The sequence below is a fragment of the Poeciliopsis prolifica genome, unplaced genomic scaffold, assembly GCF_027474105.1.
Source record: "Poeciliopsis prolifica strain line A6 unplaced genomic scaffold, Auburn_PproV2 SCAFFOLD005, whole genome shotgun sequence".
NCBI lineage: Eukaryota > Metazoa > Chordata > Actinopteri > Cyprinodontiformes > Poeciliidae > Poeciliopsis > Poeciliopsis prolifica.
In genome coordinates this window covers 7,763,032-7,781,062 of record NW_026562380.1, presented here as the reverse complement: position 1 = coordinate 7,781,062, position 18,031 = coordinate 7,763,032, and the positions used below count along the sequence as shown (strand labels likewise).

Genomic DNA, 18,031 nt, shown 5'->3' with positions numbered 1-18,031 from the left:
CAGAGATGCACCAATCAGAATTTGATGGCAGATTATAGAATTTCCACTTTTTTTAAAAAACGCTCTGACTTTATTGCAATTTTAGCCAATTGCAATATCTAAAGTAATGAGTTTCATAAAAAAATACTTTTACCAATCCCACCATGACCAGGGATCCATATGTTTGTGTTAGACACAAGTGTCCCGAGTGTGAGAGAGTATTAACATTTTAAAACAAAAGAGAAATTTACTTAATTTACGTTTGAGCAACTTAGAACCCACTATGTGGTTAGCTGCTTGTTCCTTGACAAAAAGAAGTACAAGTTGGAAAAGATAAAACTGTTTTCTGATAAATACTCACTTCCTCTTTAACAGTATGAATGACCTTTCTCTGTAGAAGACATAGCTCTCTTAAATATTTTGTATTTAATCTTGCCAGAAAAACTAACTGAATAGGATTTTGTTAGGGCTTTGATGTGGTGTTTACCAGTGCTGTAAATGAAATGAAGCTCTTTTGAGTGTTGACGTGGTTAGTGTTGTATTTTCACTTTGGTATAATACATTCTTTGAATAGAAAAAAAAATATGTTCTTGAGATTTAAGCTGGCCTCTTAATGGTGAGAGCCAGTTCATATAAAAATTGTCAATTCCAGTCATTAGATTTTAGTCATTTAATAATTTTTTGGTGCATCTCTAAAAAAAAAAATGCATTCTGCGATAAAGTTGAAACACCAACCTGCTTTGTCCTCTAGTTGTTTAAATGGCTTGCTGACACTCTCCAGTTGCCTAACCAGGTCGGCTTTAAGATAGTCTTCAGTCACCAATGCTGAGAGCTCCACATTAATGGCCTCAGCTTGTTTCAGCTTCTTTCTCTCCTCCCTCAGCTGAGCTGAGATGTTTTGGACGTCTTCTAGCTGTTTCTTCACGGCATCCGGCTGGGTGCTGCTGCTGTGATGATTGGTTAGCTGATTCTCCAGCTGAGTGGTCGTGTTGCTGAGGCTCCTCAGCAGCTCCTGAAACTGACCTGTCTTCACCACCGCTTGGTCAATGAGGCTGTCCCGCTGGTCCAGCTGTCCAGTGAGCCCTTGCCATGTTTGGGAGATGGAGGCAAGCTTTTCCCTCACCAGTCTTCCACTTGAGGGCTCTTGGTTTCCTGCTGAGCTGAGGATGGCGGAGGCTGCTTCTTCAAGTCGTTCATGTTGAGCTTTACGGCTCTTGAATTCATTCTGCAGAATCTGGAGAACACATAATTGTTGAGATGCTCATTTCTACTACAGTCAATTTTTCTTTTCTTTTTTTTTTTTTTTTTTTTTTGCTTTTGCAAACCTGCACTTGTTGCTTCTGCATTTTAAGCATGTTGGGGTCAATAGAGAGAGGTCCAAGAACACCCATCATCAGCTCCTTCTCTGAGAGCCACTGGCTGAGCTGCAGCCCTGTGGTCTGGAAGATTTCTAGATTCTTGTTGGACTCTTCCAGGTTCTGCTTCCTCTCTTCCACTGAGCCACTGATTTCCATCCATGCAGCATCTATGAAAGAAGCCAAGAAAAAAAATAGCATAAAAAACTGACACATATATTGCTAACTAAAGACGTGTTAGTTAGCACAAACACATCTTTCTGACCTGTACCACTTTGTTGAACTCCTATTATGCACATCTTGGCACCAGAAATGTGTTACTTTTGTTTATTTAGAGTAGCATATAGTACAAACCTATCCCATTCTGTTAACACACTCTGCAGTTTTTACACAACAAGCTGACAGAGTAACATAACTGTGAGAGTGCAAGTGACATAAATAAATGCTATTTAAACACATACCTATTTCTGCTAGCATTTTCTTCCATTTTTCTGCTTCGGGAGCGCTTGCATTAGCTGAGATCAGACACTGAAGCCTCTCTCTTAGTTTCTGGAGCTGCTCTTGCTTCTGCTTCATGGCATCTTCAAATGTCTGTGAGAGTTAAGTAAGTTACATATAAAATGTTTCCAGGAACACCATTTCTTTCCAAAGGCAAAAAAAATTGGCAAAGACAACATGAATGCTTTGTTTGGTGAGCTGAAAAACATCTGTACCTTCTGTTGTTCAAGCTGGATCTCCACAGAATCCTTCTCAGATGCTGCAGTGTTCCAGGATGATGTCGTCTTTTTTATGTCCTTCAGCCATGTCATCATCTCCTCTGTCCCCTTCTGGGCCTCTTTCACCTCCTGCAGTGCACTACTTAGCTGCTCCACACGGTTTTTCAGTGTTTCTCCAAGGTTTGTGTATCCCTCACTGACGAACGAAATGTTCTGCTGGATTCCCATCAGTTCTGAAGATATCATAAATAAACCTTTTAATCTCTCCTCAGCAGTTCTTTCTATGACAGTCTGTCAATAAGTTTATCCTCATAGAGAGAGGCTGTATATGTGTGTAAGTTCATTATGTACAGGTTCAATTGTCCATTTAGAAGTTCATAGCATCTCATATCTGATAATAAAACCTACATTCCATCTAAATTACTAAGATATTTATGTGTGATACATCATCAGGAAACAGAACCAATCCTAGATTTTAAAGAAATAAAAAAAACAATCTAAGTTTACTATAAAAATAACAGAGTTACAAAAGTATATCGCACACATTTAGAGCAGGGATTACATTCAACATTAGACATATCAAAGTGAGACCAAACTTATAAGGGTCTCACTGAAAAATATATGTGAACAAACTCAGTGCCTGTTGAGTTTTGATGCTACTAAAAATAGTCATGAGCCTGAATTTGTTACAGCATTTTTACAAAATGTTGTAACATTTTATAAAAATTATTTTGAGTTATTCCTGTAACCACCTTTTGCTAAGAATGACTGACCAACTTGATGAAGAATGCATTGCCTACAAGAAATACTAATCTGGCTGACTATAACTGTTACCAGTCCTCCAGACTAATAAACGAGTTAAGATGAGATTATTATGTTTGTGTTGCACCATTTGAAAGCAAAACAGCAAAAGATTTCGGAAAAAATTTGAATTGTAAGCACTAAAAACCTCTAATCAGCAGGTTTCTGCATAAATTTATTGAGCGAAATCCAAATAACCTTGAATAAATTTAAGAATAGCATTATAATAGAATTAAGAAGTAGGAAAAAAAATTGCTGTTCTGTTTTGAGTAAAACAGAAAAGTTTTACTCAAAGTTAGCATATGGTGAGAATCCTGTAAAAGTCTACGCCTACACCAAAGCCACAGCAGTTCAACACAGAAATATCACAGTGCACCATAAACAGTGTTTTGTCCACATTAGCGTCCGCTCTTGGTTACCTTTATGGGTTAGGTAGGTATGACTTGCTGGACCACCACCATTAGTAAGAGCTGATGCAAAGACAAAAGACAATTTTTGCCAGAGATGAAAAGCAGAACACTGACTGCCAGGTTTGTTGATAAAAGTTATTCCACAGTTAGTCTTACAAAACAACACAAGTCATCCCAAACACCATGCCTCCTCGTTTTCTAAATAATTCAGATATATAAGATGGATGGAGATGTTTACCGGACTTGTTGGGGGTCTTAGTCTTGGCAGGGGATGTGAGTGAAGTGATCACGTTGCACAGCACCGACCCTTTACTATTCAGGTCTTGGACTGCAGAGTCTTTGGTTTTCCATTCGTCAAGCAGCTCCTAATAAAAAGCAATGTATAATTCAAAACATTTAAAAATCAAGCGATGATAATTTAAGGCAGACTAAATGTATATGCTGGAACTCTTCTAGCATTGTTTTATATGATGCATTTTGGGATGAAATGTGTTGATAACAACCTCTCAGCTAGATAACAATGTTTAACTCCTTGGTCTTCTCTGTGTAAACACTCACAGTTCATCTGTCATTAACTGGCAGAGAAAGCAAGCTGGGGCTGAAGGGAGGTTAGGGAGGACAGATTTAATGTACCTTGTAATCTTTGACTTCTGTTCCTACATTTTATCTGCACTAGGATGAATACAAGTGCTGGAGGAATAAAATAGTTTCTACTATGTGATATTCATTGATATCAGACTTACAGTGACTATCTGCAGGTCTTTCCCCAGTTTTTTCTCACTGCTACTTGGCTGAGTGGCAGGTACTTTGTCATTGGTTTCTTCCAGCCATTTGGTAAGCATGCAGACTGCAGACCTGAACTCTCCGAGCTGGTCCTGACAAGATGATAGCTCTTCTTCTCTGCAATAGTCATGGAAAGTCAGTCAGTAACATGATCTGAGCACTGATGAGCTGCAAAATGTTCTTTTATTGTACTTACTTTTCGTTCACTGCGTTCTTGAAGGTGCTAAAAATATTTGAGATATTTTCAATCTTGCTCTGAAGTTGAGCTTTGCTTCCATCCGGGCTTATTTCACACAACTCTCTGCACAGAGTCTGCAGCTTCTCCATGTCACTGGCATATTCAGCCATCTCCACCTTCGTGTTCTACAGGAAAATACAAAGATAAAGTTTCCGTTTCATGTTAAAAGAAAAACACTGAAATTGTTACATTAAACAAATATTTTTTCACACCTGCATTTGCTGAGACAGTTCACCAAAGGTTTTTCCAGGTCCGTCTGTTTCATGCAGTTCTTGTGACCGCTTCATGACAAACTGCTGGACCTTATCTGTGACTTTTTCAAACTCTTCCACCTTTTCTTTCAGCTGCTCCAGTTGGGAAACTTTCTGCTTATGCCTGTCACACGCATCAGAGAAGCGCTGGGAGAGAGCATCCATCTTTGACTGCAGAAGCTCAGCAGTGGAAGGATCGGCCGTCTCCACAAACTTCTTGACTTTGGCTTTGATGGCTGAGATGCTGCTCTGGCGACTCGCTATGTCCTGCTCTAATGCCTAATACAAGTTTATTTCATAGTTAAAGGGACTGCAGACAGCCATGATATGAAAGAAACGTTATCAATGAGTAGGTGGTAAAAAAACTCACTGCTTCTCTACTGAGCATGTCCCCGAGAGATGAAGAATCCAAAGGTATTTTGTCTTCCTCCTTCACACTTGCCTCCACTCCTTCCATCCAACCAATCATCTCATCCAAGCCATCCTGCACACTCATAGATCGGGTCAGGGTGATTTGAAGTTTCTCGTTTCGGTCACTCACAGACTTGGAAAGGTTGTCATAGCGCTCCACAATGTCTTCTGCAAAATGGAGACAAAGCAGCAACAAAGCTTTAAACTGACCTCATAAATTCCTCTCTTTCTCGGCTTTAGCCTTCAGTTACTAATCTTGTTGATGTAAAATGTCATTGTCACCATTGACATAAAATTCAGTAGGTTTAATCAGTTTTTATTTATCAGGAACTGACTAGAGATTAATGAGATCATGAAGTTAATGATGTTGGTAAAAGTGTTACCCAGAAAAAACAAGTGAGATAAAACAAAGATAACTAAATTAAAAATAATAATTGTCAGACTTTTTAGATTAATTGATAATGTTTTTTTAGCTGAATCCTGATGCATTATGGGAACAGAAACCTGGTTGTTTCCCAGCATGAACTCCTTTTATTTTAACTTTAAATTAGGTTGGGAAAAAGCTTCAGCTCTTTTCTGGGTTTTTTTATTCATGCTTTAAACATTTTTTGACATGATATCAAACAAAAATGTTCTCAAACTGTTTTAATTCTGATTTGTAATAAATGTTACCAGTACTAAGCAACACATGAAATATGAGAATCTTTACATTTTATAAATAGTTTCCAATGTATTCAAACACATGCCAAAATTTCAACATCTGGTTTGAAAGGCTGTCATTTGAAAACCAGTATTGGGTTTTCATGCAAACAAATCTGGCTTTGCTTACCGACTGTCTCCTGTATTTCATCTGGGTTGCTCAGGAGGTTTCCTTCTGATGTCACTAATGACTCGGTTGTTTTACGTAACATGTCGACGGCTGTCTGGTGCCCCATCATCTGACCCTGTAAAGCCTGGGGATTAGCAGAGGACAAATCAGAAAAACTCAATTCTCAACCTCACTTGTAGTACATTTATATTTTTACTTGTGCAATGGGAAAAGAAAACAACTGATTGAAAATATTTAATCCTTTAAAGCCTTATAGAACAAATAATAGCCATAAAAACAATTTTCTCAATCTTACCCATCACATAGACTTAGAAAAAAAATTGTCATAATTGATTCCATAGATTGAGATCTATTTTATGTCAATGTATTAACTTATCAACATAAAAGATGTTTTCTGTAAATATATCTGCAACTCTGACAGATATTTTTCAATAAGAATGCACTTGGCATTAAAAAAAAAAGAACAGCTCAATCTAGGAATATAAATTAAAATAAACTTTCTACTTTGACAGGAAGACTAAGGCTTCCAGTATTTTTGAGATGACTAATATTTCAATCTCCAAGTCCTAAACCCATTCCTTGGCTTACAGCAGCCTCTTATCACAGCATATCTATGCAATAATTCACCATCTCCCTGTACAGAAATGTTAAAGTCAACGGTAGTGAACAACTTTCACACAGATAGCTTTGTCAGCCTGTTCTTGTTTCCTTTTTGTAGGAGTATCCAAGCTACAAGAGAAAACTATTTACGTCTGTGAACACACAGCCAGAAATAGCTTTGTTTTGTTTTAGACGATGGAAACACTGTATAAGGTAAGACAGAGCTGTTCTGCAGTGACTTTAAACCCCAGTTAATGCTTTCAGATCCACATGTTGTTTCTCAATAAAAATCTATGAAAAAAAAACAGCATTTACACTGTCTCTTTCAGAAAAAAACTTGAAATTAAAAAGACTTAAATCATAAAATCCTTGCCTTAGTCTCCTCCAGCTGTTTCTGCAGTATTTGTGGGTCAGCTGCAATGGCTTCTGATTGCTGCTTTCTCGCCTCTTCTTCTGAGTCGTTGAGCCACTTAAGAAGACCAGCACTTGAGTCATTGTACTTTTTGTATTTGCCAACCACTTCCCGGAGGTTGTTGCCCAGCAGGTTGCACTAAAATAAGGTGAATACATCCAAAAATTGACTACAAAAAGTCACATGAAACTAGATCATATAATCAAATGAGAAATAGTCATTGACCATTATAAAGTATTAAAGAGAACTGCTACCACCCAGGGGCAGTTTTATGTAAATGCAACCAACAGATCTATGATCAGCCATGAAAATGAAATACCTGTGAGTGCAGCGTTTTGTACCGACTGGCTGCTGAATCCAGTTTATCCTGGACAGAAGTGCAGGTCCCTGAAGTGTCCACGTGTAGCAAAGCATTCTTAGATGTAACATCAGCCAATCCACAGGTTTTAGCCACATCCAACACCTTCTGTCCTGACATTGTGATGAAGCGAAGGTCTCCCTTGTGCGAAATGACATCCTCTGAGAACATTTTCTGTTTCTGAAGTTTATCACTCAGGATATTAAGGGAGCCTGCAGGAGCACCCAGCGATTCAATCTCTCCTTCTGCCTGTTTCAACCAGTCTTCAAACTCTTCACAGTCATCCTCGAACTTCTTCACCTCCTCCTGGACTGACTGCAGCTGCTTCATCTGCTGTTCAGCCTGAGTCAGTGAGGCCTCATAGCGTTCCTTCAAGTCTTGGATGTTTCTCTGCAGCCTTTCCTTTTCCTCAGGAGACAACATATTGGCTTGTTTGTCCAGCAAGGCCTGAGCAGACTGTGTGGCCATGATCAAATCCTGTTGCTGGGACAGAATTTCTTGATGGTGGGCCTGTGGAAAACAGAAGTAGTCTCAGAAGTAGTCCCTATTATCACAGCAATAATTCATGCATTCATATTCAGTTTCTTGCCTGGAAGCAGGGAGTACCTTCAAATCAACAATTTGTAGAGTTTTCTTTTGCTACAATTACAGCTGCAAGTCACACAGTCAGTTTTCCAGATCTAAAGACTTTAATTTCTATCCATATTCACAAAATATCTCGAACTCAGCCAAATTGGATGAAAAGCATCAGTGAGCAGCAATTTTATAGTCTTGTCATAAATTCTCAATCATATTTGTGTTGACTTTGACTGAGCCACTTTAAGACAAGAATATTATTTGTCCTAATCTATATGACTGTAGTTCTGCCTGTATGTTAAGGATAGCTGTATTGCTGGAAGGTGAGCATTTGTTATCTCTCATTTCATCGACTTTGGCCAACTCTCCTGTCCCCATTAAAGAAAACCATTGTCCTAACACGATGCTACCTCTACCATCTCTTACTCAATGTTGGTTTCAATTAATCAAAAAAATCTAACTCTATGTCTTATACATTTTGTCATCTTAACATTGTCCCTATTCTACCAAGTTGGTAACTTCTGGTTGCACTGGATTTTATTTTGGGGTATTCAAGTAAACAGGGTTAAATATTAATGCCACCACAATTTTTATATTTGTCAGTAAAACATTATGTACAATCCCAATAAAATTAGCAAAACACTGCAAGTCTTATATAGTCTTTATCTAAGCGTTGTCCTTTTATTTGACACTTTTTATGAGCAGTTTGTAATATAACCATTTTAGGACTCACTGTGATTTCATCTATGACTGCATTTCATTACTTTTTGAAAGTTGTCCATTTTATAAAAGTGAGGTAAATGCCTGGCTATATGCTTAATATTCAATCTAAAAAGTCAAAAGTGTGTTTACAACATGAAGTAGACTGGGAAGTATTACAAAAGTAAAATTTTTAGAATAAACAAGCAGTACCTTGACCCGATCGTACTGTTTATCGAGGTCCAAGGATGCAGCGTTCTCCTCTTTGGAGTCACTGCCAAAATCCTTTTCAGAAGTCTGCAAGGCATTTCCATTGGCATCATCATCCTCTATTAGTCCTTTGGCCGAGGTCTCCTCTGGCAAGTTTCCGTTCTCTTTACTTATATGGTCCGTCTGATCCAGACTCCTCATGTTTTCATTCCCGATGTTGGATATCCAGTCCAGAAGACCTTCAATTTTGCTTTTACTCTCTTCAAGCCGTTCAACAGCTGCTGCCTGCTTAAACAGACCACACATTAGCAATGTTGATTTCCTGTGCTATAAATTCAGATTTTTTTCTTTCTTTTATTTCAGACAGCAGACGTGAAAAAATCCTGAACCTTTTCGCTTTCCTGTTTTATGGCCGTTGTTACAACTTTTTCCAAATCCTTCCGGGACTCCTCAGCTCGCTCGTTCATAAGCTCAGCTTTGCTTTTGGCCTCCTCCAACTTTTTCTCAATTTTCATAATCTTATCAGGTGCCAGTTTGCCGCGGTTGTCCTCCAGAAACTTCTTAGTGCTGATGATCACTTCATTTAAAGTGCTGGCATTTGTCAACACGTCTTTCTGCAGGGCCTTGATCATAACAATAACTTACTTTCAGACTGATATGTGATTGTAGTTATTTCATTGTTGATGTGAAGCAAATGAAACAATATCAAACCTGGTGCTCATGTTGGTACTGTTGAAGATCAGTGAAGCTCTCGGCATTATCAGCCTGCTGCTGATGACCGATCAGTCGATTTTCAGTCAGAGTCAGATTATCACACACTTCCTCTAGCTTTTCAGTAAACTCCTTGTGCTTCTCCAGTAAAGTCTAAAAAAAAAGAAAAAACATAAAAGGTGATATCATCACTTAAAACCTTCATAGGCAAATTTTACATAAAATATTATCTTCAAACAAACTTGAAGAAGAAGAAACCTTTTGAAACACTCAGGCTTAACATGCAAAGAGTAACCTAAATCCAGTATGCTGTAAACATGCTGTTTCAGATTTGCCATCTGGTCTTTTTTGATGCCACTAAAGTCAAGAAGAATTTTTTTATGTGTGTGCATGTGTGTGGGTGTCAAAGGTTTGGTGGGTGTAAAAAAACTTCCAATGATGCATTTAGTGCATTGGGGTCTTGAGACCTGTGGAATATAAGCAGCACAGATGTTAGTCAGAGGCAGTGGTGAACACCAACGCATGCAATCATTATCAAAATATACAGGCTTTTATAGAAGAATCAATCAGCCCCAAATTCAGAAATAAACACTGTTAAAAGTAAGCTCAACAAACAAAAGCAAATGAATGTAAAAGAACAAATTGTAATTCAAACTAAAGTTTACATTGAGTACCAAAATATGTCAATATATGAAACAACCAGAGCATGGTGGAAGTACGTTGTCCTTTTTTTGAAGGGACATCTCATTTTAACATTCATTAAATAAGTTTGAGAATGACAATAAAGACAACTGTATATGATTCTTGGTCACAAGCCCAATAAAAGTAAACTGGACTGTGGAACTGAAGTGAGGGTGAAGGCAACTTTTAGCAAATTGTTTATCTTTGACATACAGCTTTTGTTATTAGCCAGTTCAAAGGATTATTTTTAGCTTGTTGCTTGTGTTTAGGTCAAAGTTGTGTTTTGCTGATATTTTTACAAGGGCACTCAGGTTTTATGAATCTCTTTGTCTCTGCTCTTGTGTTTTTTTTATTTTTTATTTTTTGCCAACATTGATGCCCTCTGGATTTTTTCTGAATTAATAATATCTTTGGTATAAAAATAAAACAACAAAAAGTTTTTGCAAGCAATAAGGGGCAATAAATACACAGATGCATGCACATATTAAAAACCAGAAGAACAAAAGAGAGCCAGAATGTAGTGACTTGTCTTAATAGTTCTACAGAACCGTACTGCTAGATTGAAAAAAAATCATACGTTTTCCATAATTGATGAAAGATATTCAACAAGTACTTATTCAGTAAATTAAAATTTGTCATTTATTTGCTAAAAGATATTTCTCTATATATTCCACATATTGTTTTAACTTTGATACAAATCACTACATTCTGTTAAATGTTGTACTCTTTACTTCTTTTTCTAATTGCTCCTTCCTGAGGCAGACCTCTTCCTGCTTTTCTTTCTCTTTAGCATCCAGCAGGTTATCTAAGGCACTCCTCTGGGTAGCAAGCTTGTCTGTCTGCTCCCTGAATGCTCGCTGTGAGCTGGTGAGGAACTTAAGGAGGTAACTGCTCTGAGCTGGGCTAAGAAATTGAGTATTCTCAGAAATGAAGCATTGGATGTCAAATGTAACATCTTCCATTTTGAGTCTGATTTCTTTTGAAAGAAGACTCTTTGTGTCCTGGAAGTAGAAAAAAATAACAGATTAGGGTGTTTTTTTTTTCCAGTTTTGGCTAATATATTGATGCATCTTTGTTATTAGATTACAAAGGTACCATGTTTAGCTGACTTATATGCTTCAGCATGTCTACATCACATGCAGTCAAATCCACATCCCACATCTCAGAGTTATTTTGAAGCATGTCTGTTATGTTAAGAAGATCGCCGAGATGTTTCTGGTATGTTGACTCCAACTGTGACTGAAATATACAGTTAAAATAGTTATATGCTTGTTTAGCTGTTGCCTAATTTTATTTTTTGTTGTTTCCTTTCTTAACACAGACCTTCTCTGCTTCCATAACGTGAATCAAAGAACTTTGCCTTTCTGCGGACATTTGGGAGACAGCAGCAAAATCGGACTCCAACTGCACATATGTGGAGGCCAAATCTTGGTGAATCTGTTTGGGAATTTGGTCGTCGTCAGCAGAGTTTAGGAGATGTTTAGCTTTCTCCAAATCCATTCTTAGGACACTGCCCAGTCTGGAAACCTCAGATTGTAAACACTAGAAGAAAGACAGTTTATGTCAACAAACCTACAAACAAATTTAGCTCACTAAATAAAAACATCTAAGGAAATTGCTATTATCAATGTTAGATCATTCTAAAGAGAAAAGTTGGTACTTTCAGTGTTTTTTTTTTTTTTTGCCTGACCTGACATTCCTCTAGCTGAATCTGCAGTCCTTCCATGTTGTGAACTGGGGATGCCTGGTTCAAAAGGTCATTTTTTACATCTTCTATAAGATCAGCATGATCTTGCAGTCTGCCAACACATTCCAGGTAATCATGAACGGAGAATAACTGTGGAAAATAAGGAATATATAAGTGTAAGAGCAATTTCCCTCCATATTCTTTTAACTTAATTTTCTCACAATACAATATTAAAAATAAATGTATTCCACAAGGATTTTATGTGCTGTGATTTTATGTGTGGCAAAAAACAAAGAAGGGCATAGTTCTCTGTATAATGAGAACACATCTTTTCAATGTTTTTGTGCAAATCAGACAAAGAGTGAGGGATATTTGTAATCAGCATCTCTTAGGCTGATACACATCTGTGGAATGTTGTGGAGGTGCTTATCTTCAGCAGCTACAGCAAAGCTGGTCAGATTTAATAAGAAGGTATCAAAGATATAAATGCAGTCATGGAACATAAACTTCTTAAAAGCCGTGAATGTTTTGAAAGTGGGGCAGAGATCCATTTTCCAGCAAAGCCATGATCCTAAACATGCAGCCAGAGCTTGAATAACTTACTTAGATCAAAGCAAAGTAGCTCAATTAAAGTCCAAACCATAAACCGAATGAGAATACCCTGGCAGACCTAAACACTGCTGTTCATAAACACAAGTCCAGTTTGACTAAGATTAAGTTAGAAGAGAGCATTCTATCTGGATGAAGAGTGAGTTGCAACAGTAACTGCAGCTATAACAAAACATGTATAATTTCCTTCAATTTGGCCTGTCACATAAAATCTCTAAACAAAAAGTGAAAGATTGTAGGTGAACAAAAAAACAAACTCTACCTCAGTTTTGACCTCTTTAGCTTTGTAGACATCCAAGCTGTCGGACCCTGAAGCGGACAGTCGGTGAGCACCTTCACCTGGATCTTTTGTAGACACTTCGTCCTCTCCCTCAGAGCTCTCTTCCTTGATGCTCTCCAACGTGCGCAGCCAGTCCTCCTGAGTGTCACCCCCCAGAGCGCTGCTCAGGCTTTCCACCATTTCTTGAAGCACTGAAAAGTCTTGGCTCAAAGAGACTGTCTTAAAAAGCTGCAGGAGCTGCAGCTGAATATTCAAAGGATTGTCCTGTTCTTTGATTTCACAGGCCTCATCTTCCTCATATGTCAGTTCTGAGCTTCTGGTGCCACTGCTCTTTTGATTCAGCATATCCATGAGAAGGTCTGAGGAACTGTTCTTATTTATTCCCTGAAAACTCTCTTTGTCTCCAGGTTGTAGACTCTCTTCAGTTTGTTGGATTTCCTCCTGCTCATCTACTAAAACCTTTACTGCTTTATAAAATGTGGACTGACTGGAGCAGTAAACAGAGGACGTAATGCTGCCATTACCATTAAGCAGATCAGCAGCTCTCTCTGATTGAGGATCAGATCCCGATCCTTCACTTTCAAGTTGCCCCAAGTGTATGTTTGAGATTTCACATGTTTGATTCAAACAGGACACATTCACATTATCATTGACTTTTTCCTGCTGTGATACTGAATTCTCCACAGCCTCGCTGGAGATCATGACAGTGTCATCATGCTGCTTCTCTGGAGAAAACTTCTTCCTGTTTGTTTTCACATTAATTTCATTTCCATAATTACTGTTTGGCTTTAATGCATATTTGATAGTCTTTGATGGATCTTCCATATCAAATTCATGACTGGAAGGAGGGGTGTTTGATTGCTGTTCAGGTGTGTCACAAAGAGAAGCACACTGTCTCTGAGAGATTTGACTACAAACAGGTTGAGATTCAGTCCTTAAATCTTTTGTTAAATGAAGCACATCTGGCTGAGGAGATGCACAGGTGCTTGCAGCTCCTGCATGGCTCATTTCACTGATTCCTTCATCTGTTGAAGCTGAAATAAATGCACCTTCAACTAAATTCCAAGAGGGCAGATGATAAAGACTCTGAGCTGGCTCACTGTTTAAATATGAGCGAGCAATGTGTGTGTCATGTTCTGTTTCTAAACAGAAATCATTGCACAATGATGGAGTTGTCCCTAATTCACTCTCACAAACAGCATGAGTTTCTTTTTGGAAGTCATTCCCTTCAATGGAAAGCTCATCAATGGGCTGGCTCTTAGATTTATGAGAGCAACATGTAACAGAGCCTGCATGCTGAGGCTGGCTTTGTGAGACAGTGCTCATGCCACGTATATTACACAAGTCTGACTCCTTCATAGGAGCAGTGTTCTCTTCGATAAAATTGTGGACATCAGCTGCACCTGTCACCTGCCCGTTGAGTGAAACCTGTGAGTCACAGTCTTTAGTCATCAAAGGCAGAGTGTCTGTAAGGAAAAAAAAGTCTCCAGAAACAGGAATCAAAGATGAGGGTGAGAGCATCTTGGACTCATCACCACAGTGTTTTTGAATACTCTTTGTTTCTGCACTTCCTTCTTTATCAGCATCCTCAGTGTCTTTATTGTCTTCCTCATTTGGTAAATCAAGCGCCATGACAGTCGTTCCTCTCGTTCCTCTCTGCACCTGCATGTTTTCAGCTCCGTACATCTGACTCCAACTCACAGTGTGACCCTCGAAGTTGTCAGAATTGATGTTTTCTCCAGAGAAAGAGCAGGATTTTAGCTCAATGGCAACTGGCTCAGTTTCACCTAATTCAAATTTCAATGCATTGCTATAAGTAATAGTGCAATCAGATTTGAAAGAGCTGTCCTGCTCTGTCGGACAAATGTCTGTTTGTTCCAGATCTAACAATGTGTCGTCATTGAGTCCTAACACACTAATTTTTTCATCTGACTCCATGTTATTTAGCTCTGGTACAGCCTGTACAGCCATAAAATTCTTTAGAGATCCCAAGGGGTCAGTAAAATTACCCTCTTCCTTTACTTGGTCTTTATGAACCAGAAAGGTACAGTTAAAGTTGTTCTCACCTTCAATAATGTCAGAAGAGCATGACAAGTAAGATTGGGTTATGTCAGCATTTGTTAATTTTCTGCATAGTGAGTCGGCATTGCAATTTGGCAAAGTGTCTTGATCAAATTTTAGCACAGATTCATTATCAAATTTTGAATCAGCATTTTCACTCTTTGCAGAATATGAAGTTGGAGGCATTTGTGTCTCGAGAAAAGCTGTGTCATCAAGGCTGTTACTGTCAGCGTTCCCGGGGCCACACTGGAAACGCTGTGTGGCTCTTTTGAAATGAATATAAGGATCAGTAGTTTCTCTGTTTACATTAGGTTCAATGCCATGAACCTGTAAGAGTTCATAAGTAAAATCTCGTTTCAGAGAATGAACATCAGTGACAATTTTTTCTTCAGAAGTCACAGCTTTATTATCCAGATGGACTAAATTATTCAGTTCTGATTTATGTTGAGCGTTTTCATCAGGTGTAGTTGGGCAATTGATATTATTGATAAAATCGAAATAATTATGTGGGTTTTCCATTAGTTGCTCTGTTTCCTCATTTATGAGCAACATTTGTACATCTGCCTGTTCTGAATCATAACTGGAGTTAGAAGTAAAGTGAGTAAAATTTTGAAGAAAAGTTTGACACTGATTGTCAAAAATCAAAATCCTCTGAGCTGATCTGAGATCAATGTAGCTGTTCATCATCAAGTAAGAGATGAATAGCTGCTCTGCCTCTGATGGTGAGGGAGAGGTCAGATCTGAAACAGCTGCAGAATGATGCCATCTATCCACTGAAAGCATTTTATGCATTAGCCATGATGAATAAGTCTCATGAAGGTGCTCAAAGTCAGGCAGTGAGTCAGGAATTGCAACAGACCTCACTATGTCTGCTGTACAGCTGCCAATCAGACCCTTTTTAGCAGCAGAGTTGATTTCTATTATCTCTGAGCTCCCTGGAATGTAAATGGCAGCTATTTTTCCTCGACTACTGAGCAGTGTGCTGGTGAACTCACTGGTGGTGATTTGATGGTCACGCAGCAATGAGTTGTACATAATTTCCCCAGTAGGGGGCAGCACAAGTCCCATAAACTGCTGCTGGTGTCCCAAAACTATAAGGGTGCTGCTGGAGCTCATCAAATCACACTGAACTGCTACATCCACCCACACATCGTCATTGTTTTGGAGATCCACAGAACAATCATCGCACCTTAATGTGGTCACCTGATCACTTGAACCTGACTCACCCTCAGATGTCAGCGGGTTAATTTTCCTCCCCGATGGAGGTGATTCATTATTACCGAGGCACCTAAGAATGAGGCCATGAACTTCGTTAAGCTTAAGCTCCACTTCAGGCTCACAGAAAGACAAACCCTCAGAAATTCTCATAACTCCCTGCCTTTCCAGAATTTTTAAATAAGTAGAGGCAGGAATCAACCCGCACTGAAACGCCGTCTCTACCATCAGCGCGTCTCCTGTGTAGGACACATTCAATCCGTCACCGATCTGGTTCATCTTTATTATCCTCATGTACAGATCCTGACTGGTAGAAGACTCCCTAGCTGCTGCTATATCACTCAGGGACACAGAGGAAATGTGTGAACTTTGTATGCACTTGCTTGATTCATATTGGGGGGGATGTTGCAGTGCTGATCTGTAGATGTGATTTTTTTGGACACTATCGTCCCAGTCCAGTTGGACATGAGGCTCAGAGGAACAAGGGATGCAGTCTCTGAGCGTGTCTGGGAGAGCGGCAGAAGCAAAGTGATCAAACACTTCTCCTGTGGTTCCAGTCCTGGACGTCTTTAGATCCTGAAGAAAAATAGAAACACAGCCAGTAACTCCACTGGCTTTGACTTCTACATACAATACCTTGGAAAAGTATTAGTACTCCTTTGAATTTTTCACATTTTGTCTCACTACAACCACAAAAATCATTGTATTTGTTTTTTTTTTAGTGTGATAAATCAACATAACTATGAAGGGGAAGTAAAGGTGGTTGCATTGTTGCATTGAAGATTGTGGTTATATCACAAGATGTGACAAACGTCAAGGAGTAAGAATATTTTTTCAAGGAACTGTATGTGTTCTTTGTAAATGTGGATTAAATATTTACCAGAAAGACAAAATCTATACTCACCATCACACAAACATGGTTAAAATATTGTGTGCAGAAGAGCAAGACTGCAACAGGGTTACAACTGGAGAGTGACACACAACACACTGAAAGCTAACATGCGTTTGCGGTGTCCGACATCTTGCAAAAAAGAGTGTAGTTAGTTAGTTTACACACTGTAAGGTTAAAAGTCAAGTCTGGTTTGACACTGAACCATCCGAGAGTTGAAATACACAAATGATGGAGAACTTTTCAGACCAAAGCTGGCACAGTGAAGCATGTTTACAGCATACTCAGATACTCTGGACTCCAGCTAAACATATATCATACCAAAAGTGCAAGAGAAAACTGCTCCAACTATAATAAGGAAAAGCAGATCATGTTCATTCATGCGTCTCAACATCAGGAGGGTGTAGGAGCACACATTTGCAATAGATGCAGTCAAACATAATAGCTAGAACCCAACCTCATCTGCAGAGGTTGTTTGATCTGAACACTGCTGAGAGATTTCACTGTAGGCCTGAGTGAGAGCATTCAGCTGCTCCTGGGTCTTCATCCTGTCCTCCTCTGTCATCCTGTGAAAAGCAAAACATAGAGTGAAAGTGAAGAGCTGAGTGGATAAAATATCCACTGTGGATATTACAGATGTAATATCAAAATATTAACACTTACTTGTCACCATGTTTGTTAAGCATTGTTTGTGTGGACCTCAGTGCTTCTGCAATTTGCTCCTTTTTGGAAGCCATTTCTTCAACTGAAACCTAAAAACATCAAATGGGTAAATGTTTACATGTTATATATAGCAGTCTGCATTTCTGTAATTAACCAGAGAACATTATAAACTGCAATACAACACAATTATATTTCAAATTTGGGGTTTAAACTGTTTAAATATTACAGTTTTGTATTACGATGCAGCAATCAAACACAGAAATTTTCATTTGATCAACACTGATTGCTAATCAGTAGGTCTATAATTTAAATGTTATTTAAATGAAAGAAAGAGCTTATAAATGTAATAATCAGCATGTGCCTGGTGTTTGAATTCAATATAAAAATCATCTAATAAGTGATATTTTATTGCTACAATGGTGAAAACTGTAGTTTTTTTTTTTTTTTTCATTTTTCTTTGGATTCAAAACAAACATTTCTATATTCCCAATTTAAAAAGAAAAATTGTGCAATATCTAAATTGGCAGGCAGGGCCTCAAAAAAATTGGAAATTATTAGAACTTAATTATTACTAGGTTCCTATTGAGTTGTAATTTATATGTCTCAA

General features: G+C 38.4%; 1 protein-coding gene across 6 annotated transcripts in view; it reads right to left on the bottom strand.

The window, feature by feature from the left end:
* The window catches only part of dst (dystonin), a 110,922-nt gene that overhangs the window by 34,497 nt on the left and 58,394 nt on the right, over positions 1 to 18,031 (bottom strand). For 3 of the 6 annotated variants that reach the window (XM_055030108.1, XM_055030110.1, XM_055030111.1), the window contains 23 exons: positions 17,425 to 17,513; positions 17,219 to 17,327; positions 12,579 to 16,448; positions 11,711 to 11,857; positions 11,344 to 11,562; positions 11,116 to 11,259; positions 10,752 to 11,021; positions 9,340 to 9,492; positions 9,018 to 9,251; positions 8,632 to 8,913; positions 7,105 to 7,653; positions 6,747 to 6,923; positions 5,774 to 5,897; positions 4,904 to 5,112; positions 4,495 to 4,812; positions 4,241 to 4,407; positions 4,005 to 4,161; positions 3,500 to 3,626; positions 3,271 to 3,321; positions 2,048 to 2,283; positions 1,796 to 1,925; positions 1,305 to 1,504; positions 715 to 1,213 (listed from right to left, as the gene is read on the bottom strand). In XM_055030108.1, the coding sequence (XP_054886083.1) occupies positions 715 to 1,213; positions 1,305 to 1,504; positions 1,796 to 1,925; positions 2,048 to 2,283; positions 3,271 to 3,321; positions 3,500 to 3,626; positions 4,005 to 4,161; positions 4,241 to 4,407; positions 4,495 to 4,812; positions 4,904 to 5,112; positions 5,774 to 5,897; positions 6,747 to 6,923; positions 7,105 to 7,653; positions 8,632 to 8,913; positions 9,018 to 9,251; positions 9,340 to 9,492; positions 10,752 to 11,021; positions 11,116 to 11,259; positions 11,344 to 11,562; positions 11,711 to 11,857; positions 12,579 to 16,448; positions 17,219 to 17,327; positions 17,425 to 17,513 (8,461 nt within the window). The remainder of the gene's footprint in view (positions 1 to 714; positions 1,214 to 1,304; positions 1,505 to 1,795; positions 1,926 to 2,047; positions 2,284 to 3,270; positions 3,322 to 3,499; positions 3,627 to 4,004; positions 4,162 to 4,240; positions 4,408 to 4,494; positions 4,813 to 4,903; positions 5,113 to 5,773; positions 5,898 to 6,746; positions 6,924 to 7,104; positions 7,654 to 8,631; positions 8,914 to 9,017; positions 9,252 to 9,339; positions 9,493 to 10,751; positions 11,022 to 11,115; positions 11,260 to 11,343; positions 11,563 to 11,710; positions 11,858 to 12,578; positions 16,449 to 17,218; positions 17,328 to 17,424; positions 17,514 to 18,031) is intronic. The other 3 variants (XM_055030109.1, XM_055030113.1, XM_055030112.1) reach the window with 2 other exon arrangements.